The 17,968-nt window shown below is 31.3% G+C and overlaps 1 protein-coding gene across 1 annotated transcript; it reads left to right on the top strand.

Moving 5' to 3' along the window:
* The first annotated feature begins 5,902 nt into the window (after positions 1–5,902).
* LOC132733185 (proline-rich transmembrane protein 1-like) lies at positions 5,903–17,562 on the top strand. The gene is made up of 4 exons (XM_060719787.1): positions 5,903–6,038; positions 14,940–15,022; positions 15,640–15,774; positions 16,219–17,562. Exons 1-4 carry the CDS (start codon positions 6,023–6,025, stop codon positions 16,354–16,356), a joined length of 372 nt encoding a protein of 123 aa, XP_060575770.1. The 5' UTR covers positions 5,903–6,022; the 3' UTR covers positions 16,357–17,562.
* Positions 17,563–17,968: the final 406 nt, after the last annotated feature.

Here is a 17,968-nt window from a genome sequence, read left to right as displayed (position 1 = left end):
GAGTCTGTACATGTGAGATAATGAAAAAGTGCATCATCTCTCACGTCACCAAGCACCGGCTTAAGCGGTACTCAATTCTCAACACTTAAAAGTGCTGGACTCAATGATCCCGAAGGACCAGAAAATATAACAACGCTGAAGTGAAGAACGGGGCTATTTTTTATGACTTCCACATCTTAAAACACTTTTGTATTTTAATTGGCAAACTTAACAGTTTCTAATAAAAGAACATTTGGACATTGCTGCTATAACAAGTTAGTCAAAGGATAGAAAAAAATCGGAATCCTTAAATAATGCACCAAAACGCCAAATTTAAAAATGTTACAGACTCGGTATGCACAACCAACGGACATAATAGATATTCACGTTTGTATGTTTTGTTTCCTATTAGAACCAATTGCAATTTTAGAATGTTTATCCAATATCCGATTATAACATTAATATACAAAAACAGTTTAATAATATGTTGAAGTCTCTTACAAAGTCTGAACTGGATTTGCCTTATAGACTTATGATTTCAATATTTGTCTTCCTCAAAAAAGGATTTTAATGATACTTTTCGTTTATTGAAATAAAAAATAAAGTATTTTAAGATAGACCACTGTCTTGCTATCTAAATTTAACTTTGTTTGAATGGAAAGGAAAGGAGGATTTTCAAATAATTTGGACCGATCTAATTTTAAATTTCTAGTGGAACTGCTTGACAGTTTCAACGGGTTAAGTTCCTAACGATGCTCTCTTTGCTCTATTTCTGTATCACATTAGGAGTGATTGACATTCTTGTCTTATCCGCAGATTAAATTCCTTGGTATCTATACAATACATCGCATTTTGTAGAAAAAATGTTTTTATTTTTAGTTACATGACAAAATAAAACCTTTAATTTGATCTAATACAGATCCTTCTTGCAAGTCCTTCATCAATTATTCATAGATGCGAACTAAAATGTACAATCAAATATTAATAATCTATATGAGGCCACAATTCTATATTTGGGTTTTGCTTTGTTTTCTTTCGTTGTGATACTTTTCTCTTATATATCTTCCATTTCCTTGTTTAAAATAGATGTTTGCCGCCCAAGAACAATTTTGTTATTACATAACAAAAATTATCTTTGGTTATACATCTTCATCCCACTCATATTGCGCAACATTAATACAACGGTAAGGTAAATATTCACGAATTCATGTTGTATGTTTTCCGACAAGTGGGTTCTAATAATTTTTATATGTTGTTTGCTCCACGTTATATTTTAATGCTAATATTGGAAGATTACAAATCATTTTTTAAAGATGAATACTGGTACAGGTATTTGTATTTCATTAACATTAAGAATACAAAGATCAATTTTACAACAGGTGGGATAATAACTTTATTAAATAGAGCTCATTCTTATTTGCAATTTATTTAATTAAAGAAAAAACACCTTTTAAAACATAATTGTACAAAAAGGCTAAACATCATTCGTTAACTATGAATTACTTTTACTGAACCTGATTAAAGGTAAATGTCTTTTCCATTAATGGTTGTATACATATAGTTATTGTATTGTTTTCAGAGATTGTCATTGTGAATGTATTTTTTGTGTCGAATTATCAAAGATGTTCTATGTTCCGTATAGATAATTATGATGTCAACAGTTATATTATAATGTACATCGCAGTTACAATCAGGTAGTCTAGCATCAATTACCGTTTACAAACAACAATCTTCATGTGCACACAATATTGTACATTAACACTGCCAACCCCTTTACTTTAAGCTCGATTTTGAAAAGAAACTTTTGCCACTTACGCTTACAACTTTTGAGTTTGCTCTCTGATCTCTAGATTTAAAGGAGATTCTTATATCTTATTTTTAATACTTATATCTCTCACAAACAGACTTAACCAAACATGCAAATCAAAGTTTTCAACCTTGACCTTCTTACTTTTGCAGTCATTGCTCTAAAGTTATTAACATAACTCGTACATCTGTCATGTGATGAAGCATAGCTGTTATGGTAATAAAGTGGAAGCTATAACAGTTTTACAGGCGGATACTAATGTTAGCAAAAACAAATGAACATACATTTCGAATATAGAAATTGAAAATGTCGAATAAATGATTCTAAATATGTAAGTATCTCCGTATATTCTAATATTATTGTTGATACAATTTGCATTATGTAAGGTGCAGTTTGATTTGTTTTTCTCATATTTTATTTCATTCTGTGTGTGTGTGTGTTGGTGTGCGTGTATTTGTGTGTGCGTGTGTGTGTGTGTGTGTGTGTGTGTGTGTGTGTGCGTGTGTGTGTGTGCGTGTTGGTCAGTGAGTGAGTGAGTGAGATGGTGAGTGTGTTTGTGTGTGTGTTGGTGCGTGCGTGTGTGCGTATGTGTGTGCTAACAGTTTCATCAGTTGCTTTTATGTATTCATTTGAGATTTAAATCATTAAATTCAAATAAAAACCATACTAAATATCGCAACAAGAACAAAGTAGTCATAATGTGAACTGTTATTTAATTTTAAACTGTAAGTCATCAAATACTTTAGAAGTAGCAAAATAAAATGAAATGTATCTTACTATTATTGAGTGACTGTAAAACAGCATGTGCTATTGGAATGCTTTGCATTATACCAATAAAATATATGTTAATTTTTTTTTAACCTTTGTCATCTATTTCTGATAATAAATGAACATTTTGTTTTATTTAAACTACATTTTTTTAAATGTAGATTACAAAGTAGAAATACATTCTTATGTACGCAAAGCATCGACCTCTTACCCCTTCTTGCCATTTATACTGGATTCAATAAAACTATGGAGTACATGTGCATCAGTAATTTGCACAAAGACATTTTACAGAGTAAATATAGATTCGCCATTTAATCTCGGAGAAATATTTTGTCCCATATTTAACCAGTATATCGAAAACTTTCATTGAATAAACATTACTACATTTTAGTTTAGATGATAAACAAAGAGGAATCAAAGGGATAAGAAAGGTCCAAAAATGGGCATCTACTATTCCAAAACACCTGTCCCTTGTTATGTAAATATATTTAACGCCAATGCCATACATGAACTTTATAGTTAGGACAACCGCATAGCAGAAGGGGTCTGAAAATCAATTTGAAAACAAGAAGGCCATGATAGCCCTAGATCGATCACTCAAAAAATGTGACCACTAGAGTGTTAACAAGGATTATCCATATTTGAGCAGTGTGACCTAGTGTTTGACCCTAGGTGACCCATATTCGATCTTGACCTAGAAATCATCAAAAGAAACGTTCAGAACAATCCAGGGTATTAAGATTAAAACAGTAGCCACTAGAGTGTTAACAAGATTTTCTATTTTTAGCTCCTGTGACCTAGTTTTTTTCATCCGAGATGACCCATAGTTGAACTATCCGAGGTATTATCTAGACAAGCATCCTGACCAAGATTGATTATGATTGAGTCAAAAATGTAACCACTACAGTGTTAACAAGGTTTTACTATTTTTAGCTCCTGTGACCTAGTTTTTCATCCGAAATTTTAAATAGGAAAATCTTCTTATTTCTCTAGTGGCAACTGTAATGAACCAAGTATCCAGGAAATTGGTCTTGTTTTGATGATTTTAGGTCTAATTCGAATATGGGTCACCTGGGTAAAAACTAGGTCACACTGCTCAAATTTTTGTGACCTAGTTTTTCATGCAAGATGACCCAAGTTCGAACTTGACCTAGAAATCATTAAAGCAAACTTTTAGACCAATTTACAGGATATTTTGGACTAGAGTGTCAACAAGAATTTTCTATTTTTAGCTCCTGTGACCTAGTTTTTCATCCGAGATGACCCATGTTCAAACTCATCCGAGCAATGACCTACACAAGCATCCTGACCAAGTTTGATGATATGTGAGTCAAAAATGTGACCAGTAGAATGTTAACGAGGTTTTTCATACTTTTGCAGTGTGGCCTAGTTTTTGACCCCAGGTGACCCATATTCTAACTTGACCTATAAATCATATAAGCAAACTTTCAGACCACTTTACAGGTTATTTGGATCAAAACAGTAGCCTATAGAGTGTAAAAAAGATTTGTCTACTTAAGCTCCTGTGACCTAGTTTTTCAGCCAAGATGACCCATGTTCGAACTAATTCAAGCAATTACCTAGACAAGCATCTTGACTCAGTTTGATGACAATTGAGTAAAAAATGTTACCACTAGAGCGTTAATAAGTTTTTTTATTTTTAGCTCCTGCGACCCATTTTTTCATCCGAGATGACTCTTGTTCAAACTCATTTGAGCTATCTCCTAGTCAAGCATCCTGACCAATTTTAATGATGATTGAGTTAAAAATGTGACCGCAAGAGTGTTAACAATGGTTTTCTTTTTTAGCTCTTTTGGCCTTGTTTTTCGTCCGAGATGACCCATGTTCGAATTCATTTGAGCTATTACCTAGGGAAGCATTCTGAGCAAATTTGATGACAATTGAGGCAAAATTGTGATCACTTGAGTGTTAACAAAGTTTTTCTATTTTAACTCCCGTGACCTAGTTTTTCATCCGAGATGACCCATGTTCGAACTCATTCGAGCTATCAACTAGATGAGCATCCTGACAAAGTTTGATGATGATTGAAGCAAAAGTGTGACCGCTTGAGTGTTAACCAACAAGTGTGGAGGGATGACGGACGACAGACGACGGACATTCAACGATCCTAAAGGCTCACCATGAGCTAGCTCAGGCGAGCTTAAAAAAAGTTTAATCTTTAAGCCGCATGCCTTCAGATTCATGCTAATTTTCTAATATTTCAAAACATTTAGATTATATCAAAGTAAAAAAAAGACAGGTGAACAAAAACACATTGCAAGCGGCACTTTTATTCACGTAAATTACAAAGTAAAGGTCAATAGCCCTTACTGTGCTAGTCACGCAGAAATATGGTGCTATGTAAATACTGCAACATCAGTCTTTAATAGCATATAGCAAGTAAATCATTCCTTGAATTTAGAATAATGTTACTTTTCTTAAAATCATTGTACATTTTTCTAGAAAATGATTTTCTTGAAATTTATCGTTTCATATGGAGGCATGCTAGCCTGGAGTTGCCCCCCCCCCCTTACACTATGTTATCCGTAGTAAACTAAGGCAAGGGACCAGACTACAGGCACGCAGCATCATTTCCGGTACATATGAACTCGTGTATTTATTTTGAAACGAGTTACTAACTGTATGGACATTCAAATATTTGACACAGTTATATTTATAAAGTGCAACAATGTAGGTTTTAACAATACCCGATGTAATATGATATATGCTAAAAAATGACTAATTTTAATGTATTCTTAATATAAATAAGTCTTTCTACACTATGCTCTTAGATTTACAAATCCTAACTAATACTTCTTTTATTTTAAGATTTCCTTTAAGGCTTTCAAAGCTAAGAGGAGATCGCACAATCAATATATTAGTACATTGTATTTTTACAAAATCTTGTTTCTCCACACAAAAACCAATTTTACGATAACGTAAATATGTCAGCTTATTTCAAAGAGCTCCAAAATACACCTCAATCTGCCAAGGCCCTACCATGTTCTACATCTATTATTTGAACATTTTTGTCTACAGCAGAAACAAAGCAATACATAATGGAGGCCTAATATGACTTTAAAAAATTGCAATGATGCATGCCGTTGAGCAGTCGTCGGCGGATTATTATGATATGAAGAGGCGGAATCTATACGTTTACATTTAAAGTGGTATAATATGTCATGTTGATGATCCAATGCGATAAGATTGTGTCGATATATAACGGTTACAGATAACCAATATTCATCAAAGATATTTTGTAGGTCGATCCTTAACTATTAACATAATGGTATTGTTTAAACCTTCGCGTTCATGGAATCCATGAAAGGAAACATGTGCAAACTTATTGCAGCTGTCCCATAATACTTTAAGAAATAAGAACCTATGTCAAAGACAATCAACCTGTCATAAGTACAAGGTCCAGCAAGGAATGCTTAATATCTAACATTTTTGGTATACCATATAAACATGACGGACAATGCAAGTAAGTAAAAATACACATTAGATATTACATTTACTTATAACGATATTAACACTATTAATTAATTAATTCATTTGTTATAAAGACATATTAACATATTAAAAAAAAATAAATGTTACGTTAGTTGCGTACATTGGTGGGATACTTTTATTGAGCTATGGGAAATAATGCGCCGTATAGAGGCTGTATATGTACCGGTATAATTCCGCGCCATCACTTATTTCACGGTAATGACATATTTATACGTGACCAGTGTACAAATTGCTCAGAATTGACATATTTTATTCATACACCTATGTAACAAAGTTTTTGTGCAAAAAAATTTAAATCTCTAGATTTGTACGTAAAACAGAAAAATATTTTACAAATTTCTACAAAAAGCAATGATAGTCCATTAAATTGGTAGACGTATATCATTAGAAATTGATTACATTTATTATCGAAAATAATCATAATGATAATTTAATCGCTATACACTTGCATGATTTCCATACACAAGTTCTGAGATCATCCTTTCACTTACATTGAAAAATACGAAAGTGACTTATCAAATATAAAATATACTGTTTAAATTGAAATTTGTACTATTAATGCACTAGGCAGACGTATATTATCAGAAATTGATAATATTTATTTTCAAAAATAATCATTATGATGATTAATTTGCCCTTTATTTGCATAATTTCTATACACAAGTACAGAGATCTTCCTTTCGCTCGTATTAAGAATTATGAAAATGACATATGAAATATTAAATATAATGTTTAAGTTGAATTTGTTTCACTAGTATTGCTCTTAGTAGACGTATATTTTCTGAAAATAAGATCTGCCTTTCGCTCACATTGAAAAATACGAAAGTGACTTATAAAATATTAAATATATCGTTTGATTTAAATTTATATTAACATAACAGTTTTTAGACGTAATGTTTCAGAATTGATAATATTTGTTTAAAAAAAACAATAAGATGATTTAATCGCCATTTATTTGCATAATTTCTATACACAACTACAGAGATATTCCTTTCGCTTATATTGGAAAATACGAAAGTGACTTATAAAATATTGAATTTACCGTTTAATTTGAATCTTTAATAATAAAACAGTTTGAAGACGCATAGTTTCAGAAATGAATACAATATATTTAAAAAAAGCATTATGATGATTTAATATCAATGCATTTCGGAATCCATTATTTCTATATCGAACAGTATAGCTTATTGTCCTTTATCTCGTGATCCACGTGGGACACGATAAAAACCAATACATACCTGTATAGGGTAATTCAATACCTACACAGCTTTGAATAAATGTACATGTTAGACTAAGTGTAAGACAATTTAGATACACGCAGTCATTGTCCACTGTAGTAAAAATGGTTGGTAGAAGCGTCGACAAAAAAGATGAAATACGGGCTTACATCAAAGCTCGCTCAAAACTAGTTTGCTCTTTGAAGTAGTTGATGAATGAACTCAATAATGCTTATGGGCCTTCTTGTGTGTCTTATGAAACAGTTAGGCAATGGAAAAAGAAATTTGAGTCTGGTGTAGAGTGCATCAAAAATGCACCAAAATCAGGTAGGCCAAAATCTGCATCTCGTAACGAAATCGTTTCCAAAATAAAGGATATTATTGAAGGAGATGCCAGATTTACAGTTCATGATATTGCACGAAAGGTAGGCACGCACGATTCACTTATTTTGAAGAAGCATTTGAAAGTCAGAAATATTTCTGCTAGATGGGTGCCACATCTGTTGACCGATGAGCAAAAGTGGCAACGGGTTAAGGTGGCCAAAAACCTGCTTCAAATGTTTTCAAAATATGACCAAAAAACAGTTTGCCAATGTCTTTACAGATGATGAAACTTTTGTCCATTATTTTGAGCACGCCAGAAAAGTTAGCAACACAATCTTGGCCACTAAACACAACAAACGCCCAATAATGATTTCCAAACGATCTTTGAGTGCAAGGTTTTGTATGCAATTGTCTTCTCTTGTGAAGGTGTCGCAATAAAAGTGCAAAAGGGCAAAAGTATCACTATTAAGTACTTCAAAGACGTAGTACTTAAGAAACTAAAAAAGTTTGATAAGAAACGACGTCCTGCCACAGGATATCCGTCTGCTACATTACAATGCCCCCCTCTCATATCTCCGCAATAGTTTCGGCGTTTTTGAAAAAAGAAAAAGTAACCGTTTTGCCTCACCCCCGTATTCTCCAGACCTTGCCCCATGTGATTTCTTTTTGTTTCCAAAATTGAAATCCTTCCCTGCTGGGCTGAAATACACGTCCCGACAGGCACTTATCTGTCATTTATCAGTTCCTTATTAATGTGCCCGAATCATGACGCCTTCAAGAAGTGGATATATCGGCTGAAACTTTGCATTTCTAGCCACGGGGAGTACTTCGAGGGCATGAAATGAACACTTCTGAGCTAACTTGAAATTTGAAGTCTCCAGATAGAAATAAGCAATACATTTCGAACATCCCTCGTACCAGTTCAGAGATCTTACTTTTGTTCACTTTCGTATTTTCAATGCGAGGGAGAGGAAGCGAAAGTGATTTTAAAAGCATTAAATATAACGTTTAAATTGAATTTTATATTAATATTGCAGTTTCTAGACGTATATTATCAAAACTCATTTTTTAATCAATGCGATTTTATCTTCTTTTATTTGCATATACTTTAGTACACAATACACAAGCTCAGACATCTATCTTCCTTTCGCTCAATGTGAGCCTGACGAAAGTGACTTATAGAATATCAAATACAGCGTTGAAATAGAATTTTATGATAATAATATTGCAATTTGTAGACATATATAATAAGCTATAATAAGTATCATTTTAAAAACTTAATGTTTAAGATGATAATTGAAATAAGTTATGTGAACTATAATTGGCAAAAGTATGAATTAAATATACAACGCACGTTAGAGCTCCGATTTAAAGCTCTTAATGTCTAACAGTCATCATCTTTTTCGAGCAGTTTTTAATTTACGATTAGCGGTGGTTACCTAACTTTTAATATTCTGTTTATAAAATAATATGATATATACGTGTGTGTATTATTCATTGTAAAAACACTAGAAACCGTACAGTTTACGTGTAATAAAATATGTTCTGTTCTGTTATGTTTATATATTACATTATAATTGTACTGTTTGATTCGAATCTAAGAGTAAGAGGTCTTGAATATGTTTCTCATTGATTTAATGTGTCTTCAAATTCTTAAACCGAAGAGTCGAGATATGGTCATGTGAATAATTGTATATTTATTTTAAAATGTATGTTAACGAATGAGACAAAAATAAAGTATGAATATATAATGCTTAATTGTTTACATGGAAACACGTCTTGTCATATGATTTTCGCACCCACTTAAATTGACAGTTATCACAACGCTTTAATCCCGCTAAAGTACTATTGTAATCCAATCATCAGTTAATGTATATATTATGTAACTTATGACACATGCTCGTTGTTTATTGGGTGACCAAATTGAATTAACTTTTCTTTTGCACCACCATATAAAACTAGATATCTTGCGCAGATTAAGCGACATTTATTATGTTCAACCAAGTGTAGATGGGCAATGTACATGTTAATTTGAAAATAACGTTTTACTTGCCATCATTGAATTCATTTTGAGGACATTAACAGAATAATGAATGAAAAATTCAAAACAAAGAAATGAAAAGTTTGCCTGTGTCTCCGTGCAAACATAATTAACATTAATTATTTATTATAAAAACTTTAATATCATGAATATTGACTAAATATTTATTATAAAAACAATAATATCATGAATATTGACATTCACTTTCGTCCGATTAAGTCATTTTCGTACTGTTAAGTGTGGGCAAAAGTAAGATATCTGAACAGGTATATAGAAATTATGACAATACATGGATGTTAATTTTTCATAATGATTATTTATTAAAATATATTTTATTCATTTCTGAAAACATGCGTCTTTTAACGCTATATTTGTTATTTTTGAAGTCACTTTCGTATTTTTCAATGTGACCGAAAAGATGATCTCTGAGCATGTGTATAGAAATTATGCAAATCATCTTAATAATTATTTTTGTAAATGAACATTTTCAATTTCTAATGAAATATACGTCCACGGATTGCAATTTTAGTAAAAACATCAATTTAAATGGTATGTTTAATGTTTTATAAGTCACTTTCGTAATTTTCAATGGGAGCGAAAGGAAGATATCTGTACTTGTGTATAGAAATAATGCAAATAAATGGCGATTAAATCATCAAAATGATTTTTTTTTTGAAAATAAATATTATCAATATCTGATAATATACGCCTTCTTAGTGCATTAATGGTACAAATTTCAATTTTAACAGTATATTTAATATTTGATAAGTCATTTTCGTATTTTTCAATGTTAGTGAAAGAAAGATCTCAGAATTTGTGTATAGAAATAATGCAAATAAATAGCGATTAAATCATCATAATGATAATTTCGGATAATTAATATAATCAGTTTATATTAATATACGTCTACAACCTGCAATTTTATTGTGAAAGTATATTAAAACTCTATAATTCATATTTTAAAAGTCATTTTCCTCACTTTCGTCAAAAAAGTCACTTTCGTATTTTAGGCAAACAGTTTTTAATATATATATATATATATACCACAAATGTATATATTTATTATGGGGTTTTATGTTATTAGTCAATATGTTTTCACCTATGGTAAAATCAAATATATAGTTTATATATATAAATTAGTACCCCTTAGTTCTGTTGTATGGAAATGTTCATTATAGGCCTATATAGTGGCGTATATAAAACTGACTGCATGAAATAATGCCACTCAACTCGGTCTTATATATGGGCCCCGTAAGTGAAGATATGTTGTGAATATATATATATATATATATATATATATATATATAGGTTTGTGAAAAATATTTGCATCTACAAAATACCTTTTCAAAAACACTGGATCCAAAGAAGGATACAAGAACGTGGAAAAAAAAAACAATAAATTTGGAGAAATAAACGTTCATACAGTGCTAAAGTATAGATACCATGTACTTTCGGCGTATTATGCCTTCATCAGGGGTGTATTACATGTATATGTGCACACAATCGAGCACAAAATCTCAATACGTGTGTACTGTATAGTATCAAAAATTGAACTCCAAATTTATATATATATATATATATATATATATATATATATATTATATATATATATATATAATATTATATATATATATATATATATATATATATATATATATATATAATATATATATATAAGTATATCTACACTATGCTCTCAGATTTACAAATCCTCATTTATACTACATTTATTTTAAGAATTGCCTTTAAGTCTTTCAAAGCTGACAGGAGATCGCACCATTAATATACATGTATTAGTACATTGTATTTATACAGTATCTTGTCTCCACACAAAAACCAATTTAACGATTACGTGAAAATGTCAGCTTATTTCAAAGAGCACCAAAATACACCCCTCCTTTCCGCCCAGGACCTACCATGTTCTACATCTATTATTTAAACATTTTTTTTCTACAGAAGAAAACAGAGCAATACATTTTGGAGGCCTAATATGACTTTAAAAATGCAAAGACGCATGCTGTTAAACAGCTCCAGCGAGTAATTATAATTTGACGGGGAGGAATCTTTTGAATACGTTTACATTTCATGTGGTATATAATATGTCATGTTTATCCAATGCGATAAGAGTCTATCGATTTATATCGGTTTAAGAAAACAAATAGTCAAAAAAGATATTGTGTAGGTCGATACTTAACAATGAACATTATGGTGTTGTTTAAATCAAATTCAGATTCAAATTGAAAGGGAACATGTACGAACTTATTTCGGCCGTCCCATAATACTTTAAGAAATAAGAACCTATGTCAAAGACAATCACCCTGTCATAAATACAAGGCCCAGCAAGGAATGCTTAATATATAACATTTTTGATATACCTTATAAAGATGATGGCAATGCAAGTAAGTTGAAATACACATTAGATATTACATTTACTTATAACGATATTTACACTATTAATTAATTCATTCATTTTATTATAAAGACATATTAAAAGACTGTTGAATGTTATGTTAGTTGCATTCATTGGTGGGATACTTTTATTGAACTATGGGAATTAATGCGCCGTATGGAGGCCGTAAAAGTTCACATTAAGTAATTTTATAATAGATGATATACATGTACCGGTATTAGGTGTTTTTCGGCGATTTTGTTTTCTATCTAAGGAATGGGGGAAAACAGTAGAAATATTTAGAGGAGTATCAGGAAGTTAGCACTTACAACAAGATCGAAATTCTGTTTTTAGTGAATTTCCAGCTAGCTTTGAACATTGAAGATCAAGATTCAAAGTAAACCAAATCTGAATTTCGAGTCAGGGATGTATGTTAGGCTAACTCAAAGATCGGAATTCAAAAGTAGCAAAAGCCGAATATAGAGCTGGAGTTGAATTTCGAGCTTGGTCGAAGCTAGATTGTCTAAAAACGGCTGAAATTCTCATTCATCTGAAAAACAGAGTTGTGTAAAATACCTAAACTTTTATATTACTTGTGCATAATTTTTTATAACTAAATTTTCTTTACCTATAAAGAGCATGATAAAAATTTCAAATAATTAACATTTTCTTTTCACATTTTGCTTTCAAACTGTGAGCTTTGCTCATTGTGTTAGTTTATCAAATTTCAGTCAGATTCTTTAATGATAAGCCAAAATATTTGAAGAAAATCAAACTTGTACTAAGATATTAAGAAAAATAAACATTTCCAAGGACCAAGTGATAGTTTACATGTTATGTGTTTTACAGTATTTACATGTACCACCATCCTTTTACTGCGTTACTGACACAGTAATGGCTATCTTTGCAGTTTTTGAACTCTTTTTGGCAATTTTCGTAGATTTTAAGTGCCGTTTGCAATGTCTAAATTAATATGTTTGTTCGCTTCACAATACTTTATTTTTAAATACATGAAAACACATGAAATTTTTCATGAACTTGGAGGCGTGCTGCTTTAAGACAGTATAAATATTGTAGGTAAAGTGGCGAAGGGGCTCTCCGTTTCCAATCTCACATAAGTTCAGATGATTTTATGATTAACATACCTGCGTTTCTATGATTTTTATATTTATATTAAAAGTTTTCTGAAATTTCGTCTACTACTCGACATTATTTTATTTCTGTTACATGTCTACCTTTTTCGTTGTTTTCCTTTCTTGTGTTTTTTCCTCCTTTTTTTAGATTATAGGTTACACACGATAATTAAAGAACCCAGCCAATAAACACTTGGCGGATGTTCAACCGCATGCCAATTTGCTATATTTAAAAAAAAAACCTTATAACGGTTGACTATTAATGTGTTCTTAACTCCATTATGTCATTGTTCATAAAATAATTTTTCGAAATTCTATACCTTTACGGTAAACATGATATCAAGATAAGTTTGGAAGATAATAAACTTAGTAAAACTTAACTGACACAGTGAGATATCTTAGAGAGCAAATCGAACTGGTCGAGACATGGTCTTTTTGTCCGAAATCTTTGCCGCATTACGTGCGCTGAAAAGCACAGGCTGTAACAGATTGTAAGAAATAAACAACGAAAATGAAAGTAGAACATAAGTTTTAATAACTTACGATAATGAACAAGTTTTTGTCAACCACTTTATTCCCGACATGATTGCATAACGAATCACTGTCTATAAGCGCCCCCTTATTTGTTTTTCATAAAAAGAAATAAAGAAAGAAAGAAAATAAAAAATGCGTATATGTCTAATGTAAATATATATATTTTATTTTTGTGTGAAGCTAGTTTTAACCTCTTTTTTAGAGAGTGATAAATTAAGTTATTAGTAGAATTTTTACCAAAAGGAATTGATTTAAAACTTCGCAAACTAACATTTTAGGGCATAATAAGAGGTCACTGTCAAAGGTCCATAATTCGAATATGGATTTTCATAATGTTGTTACTTAAAGGATCATCTGCATCACACATGCTCTTGTTTTGCTATCAAGCGGACTGTGTAATAACTAGGGAACACATACATGAAGCTAGAATACAACGCTCTTTTGTAAAAAAACATGAGCCTCGAAAATAAACATTGTTTTTCTTTTTGTGTTGATCTAATATCTTCAAAGCATATTAGTTGCTTAAGTAGCATTAATGAGAAATAAATTGCAATATATGTAGCAAAAGATAACCAAAAAAGTATTTTGATTTACACACTATAATACCAATGTTCTGTAACAAGCAAAAGAAGCAAAAACATGACGCGGATGCATGGCCAATTAGTAACGGTTTGGACATATAATATAAAATATTTTGAAAAATAAAGATAATTGCATTTTAATGATACAGTGAGTTAAACGAAAGAGAAAATGTTTTACTAGAGTCAGAGTCCCTGTATTTTAATACGTATTAATAAACAAAAGTATCCTATCTCCTAGGGTCAAATTTAATTTGGCGAATTTCTTACTATAACTATCAACTAACCTTGACCTTTGGAATCAAGTTTTCATTTATTAATCTAATTCTTCCATAACTTAGATTTATATTTCAGACAGAGGTAAAGTGTCCGGTTGTTGAGTGTTGTCGGCCCTAGGGCTGTAAATGTAAAACAGAAAAAGCTATACACTTGTAAATTCTTCCATCCAGATAAAGGAAATTGCACAAAATTGTAATCAGCCTTTAGAGAGTCCATTCCTGATTCAAAAGCATTCAGCAGCAAATTTTCAAATCAGAATCGGAAATAACCAAAGTTTACCGAATGAAGCTTCACATTGATGTTTTAAATGTGATGAATGCTATCAATGTGTTTGACTATATCTTTGTTACATGTATTTAGTATCTTTTTTATTACAGTTTATCCTTCACAACCAGCTTACGTTGAGCACAACAAAGGAGGTTCGAGTGCTCAACCAGGGTTCGGCCAGACAACGACAGTGGTAAGAACATATAAAACAATTTTAGTTGATGATTTTTTTTTCTTCTCTCCAATCCAAAACAGAATGGGAATGAATTGCCAAATATGTAGCTGAATTAAAGTACATGAGAAATTTGCGCAGTAAGCTTCAATAAATAAAACATTGAACAAAATGATTTTTTATATAAGATGTATGCAATATACTTTTTGTTTTGCGTATTTGAGTTTTCTTTTCCTTGAATATCATGTTATATATTGTTTGTGAGCTTGAAGTAGCTTAAAGTAATCTATTCGAAACATTGACCTTTGACCTACTTGCACGAGATTAAGAAAAATAGTCAGCACGTATTCGTGGATGTTATGGCAGTGATAATTCCGGGATCACAAAGATCTATTAGTGTCACTGTTTTTTTTAAATATATAATGGAAAACAAACATGTAGGGTTGTGTAATTCTTTGACGTGAAAATGGCTTTAAGAAGATCGAGATATGGTTATATGGTAACCATAATTCCGGTTGTTCAAAAATAATGAGATGGTAGGAAGCAAGGCGATTAATTTAAAAGATGCTTAGTTAAAAACGCGGAAAAACACTTAGATCATGATTTTCATTTATACAGATATTTTTTTTTAATTTTAGGTTATGACACAGCCAGGATATGCTGGCCAAGTGGTAGCAATGCCAAGACCTCCGGATTACATATGTGGTTCAATCTTTGCCTGTCTCTGTTGTTTTTGGCCGACAGGATTGCTTGCTATATTCTATGCATACCGGGTGAGTAAAGATACATAAAGTTATCCATTATTATCATTATCATAAAAATCTTCATTATTAACATCATCAACATGTAAATGGAACATTACTTTGTTAAATATCAGAGTTTTTTCTCTAAAACAAGCACACTTGTCCATCTCTGATCTTGTGATATATGTATCTTATATAATTTTCTAAACGTTCTTACAATGAGTATTTCTACTGGAAGGATATTACGTAATTGCGCACCTGCAAAATGCTCCCAATCGGACTATTTTCGTTGTAACCATCCCGTCGACTCGACAGTAAAATATGTTTTTATTCTAGAAAATCGTAAGAATATCAAAACATAATGTATTGCAACAAAGATTGACATAAGTCCTTGATATAATTTCAAAAAATGTTTGAGGTTTTACTGCCTAGCCCTGAAAACGGGATAATCTTTCGTTTATTATCTAATTGCAGGCCAGGAAATTGGCAGCTGAAGGAGATATGGTTGGTGCCACAAGTATGGCTAACTATGCCAGAAACCTGATGATCACAAGCATTGTAATTGGTGTTATTTGGGTCGTCTTCGTTATTGTCTTCAGACTGACTGTATAAGCAGATTACTAATTTACAATAGCTATTAAGTGAACAGGATCTAATTCCAAAAGTAGCTTTAGAATACTTGTAATCTCCCCTACTCCAGTCTAATGAAAATCAAAGAAGTAAACAAACTAACAAACTAAACGCTTTTGAAATACAATATATGACGCTTGAAATGGCAAAGTCTTCCGAACCTTTACGAATCAATGTTTATCGGAAGATTTTATTCACAAATTGACATTTACAATGCAAACTTACTTTATTAGACATTTCAGAAAATATCATTTCCAGGCATGACTCTTATTTATGTGCGTAGATCTATGCATTTAGAAAGTTATAATCTAAAGCTTTTGTGATATAAAAAAAATCATTGTTTTATTATAAATGTTATATATATTTGAGTCAAATATGTGGTATACAATTTGGCTACATTGATATAAGATTATGTGTGTTTTTGTTTATATGTCCGTATTCTATAGAACAGACTGTATGATTCATGTTGACGAACTTATTTTAAGGTAGACCACTGCTAATGGGCACTACATTGTAAAAGGAACTATAAAATTGCCACCATTGGACAGTTACAAGTATATGCCTTAAATGTCACCTGTTTGCAAAATTCAAATTAAATTTAACCGTGTGGTTTATGAGTTATGGACAATTTTCTGAACTAAAACTTTGTTATTAGAAAATGAGGTATTTCCAAATAATCTATAATATCATCAGTATTATGAAAAATGTTTTCCTATTCCTCGTTGTTAAGAAACAAATAACTCGTGTCACAAATTACACAATTTGGCATAAGTTAGCAAATAACTACCTACAATAACTAAATAATTAATATTAAGCACTTTTTTAAAATAAGGGATCTAAGAGATACATAATTAAATTTATAAAAAAAAGAAAGAAAAAAAGTTGCCCTTCCTGGGGTTGAACCCATGCCCCTTATTTTCAATGCACTAGCCTATTTGAATACTCTTCATAGTTTAGGTAATGCATTAGCAGTGGTCTACCTTAACAAATGCATTCGTTGAATTATCAAAAGACGTTATGCTGTTAGCAGATATGTTGACGTGAGATTAAGTGTGTGTGTGTGTGCGCGCGCTGGTATGTGCGTGTGTGCGCGCTGGTATGTGCGTGTTCGTGTTCGTGTGTGTGTGGGCACGCGCGCTTGTATGTGCGTGTGCGTGTCTATGTATAATAAAATATAACGTATTTATGCATGTTCTCTTGTGTTTTGAGAAAATGATGTACATATAAATTATTTTATTAGTTGCTTTTATGTAGTCATTTGAGATTTAAACCATTAAATTCAATTAAATACCATACTTAATATCGCGACAAGAACAAAGTAGTCATAAGGTGGAATGTTATTCAATTTTAAACTGTACGTCATCCAATACTTAAAATAAGCAAATTAAATGAATGTATCGTGCCATATTGAGTAATTGTAAAACAGCATTTGCAATTGGAATGCTTTACATAATACAAAGAAAATATATGTTAAAATGTGTTAACCATTGTCATCTATTTTCTGATAATAAATGAACATTTTGTTTTATTTTATCTACATTTTTCAAATATAGATTACAAAGCAGAGATACATTTTCATGTTCGCAAAGAATCG

The sequence above is a fragment of the Ruditapes philippinarum genome, unplaced genomic scaffold (genome assembly GCF_026571515.1).
Source record: "Ruditapes philippinarum isolate M1 unplaced genomic scaffold, ASM2657151v2 ctg6434_1_1_1_1, whole genome shotgun sequence".
In the NCBI taxonomy this organism is placed as follows: domain Eukaryota; kingdom Metazoa; phylum Mollusca; class Bivalvia; order Venerida; family Veneridae; genus Ruditapes; species Ruditapes philippinarum.
This window is presented reverse-complemented; position numbering and strand designations above follow the sequence as displayed.

What these genes read in the sequence shown, in the direction of transcription:
- LOC132733185 (XM_060719787.1), top strand. An exon ending in TCGGCCAGACAACGACAGTG is followed by an intron (nt 15,023 to 15,639) that starts GTAAGAACATAT and finishes TTTTAATTTTAG; the next exon opens with GTTATGACACAGCCAGGATA. An exon ending in CTATATTCTATGCATACCGG is followed by an intron (nt 15,775 to 16,218) that starts GTGAGTAAAGAT and finishes ATCTAATTGCAG; the next exon opens with GCCAGGAAATTGGCAGCTGA.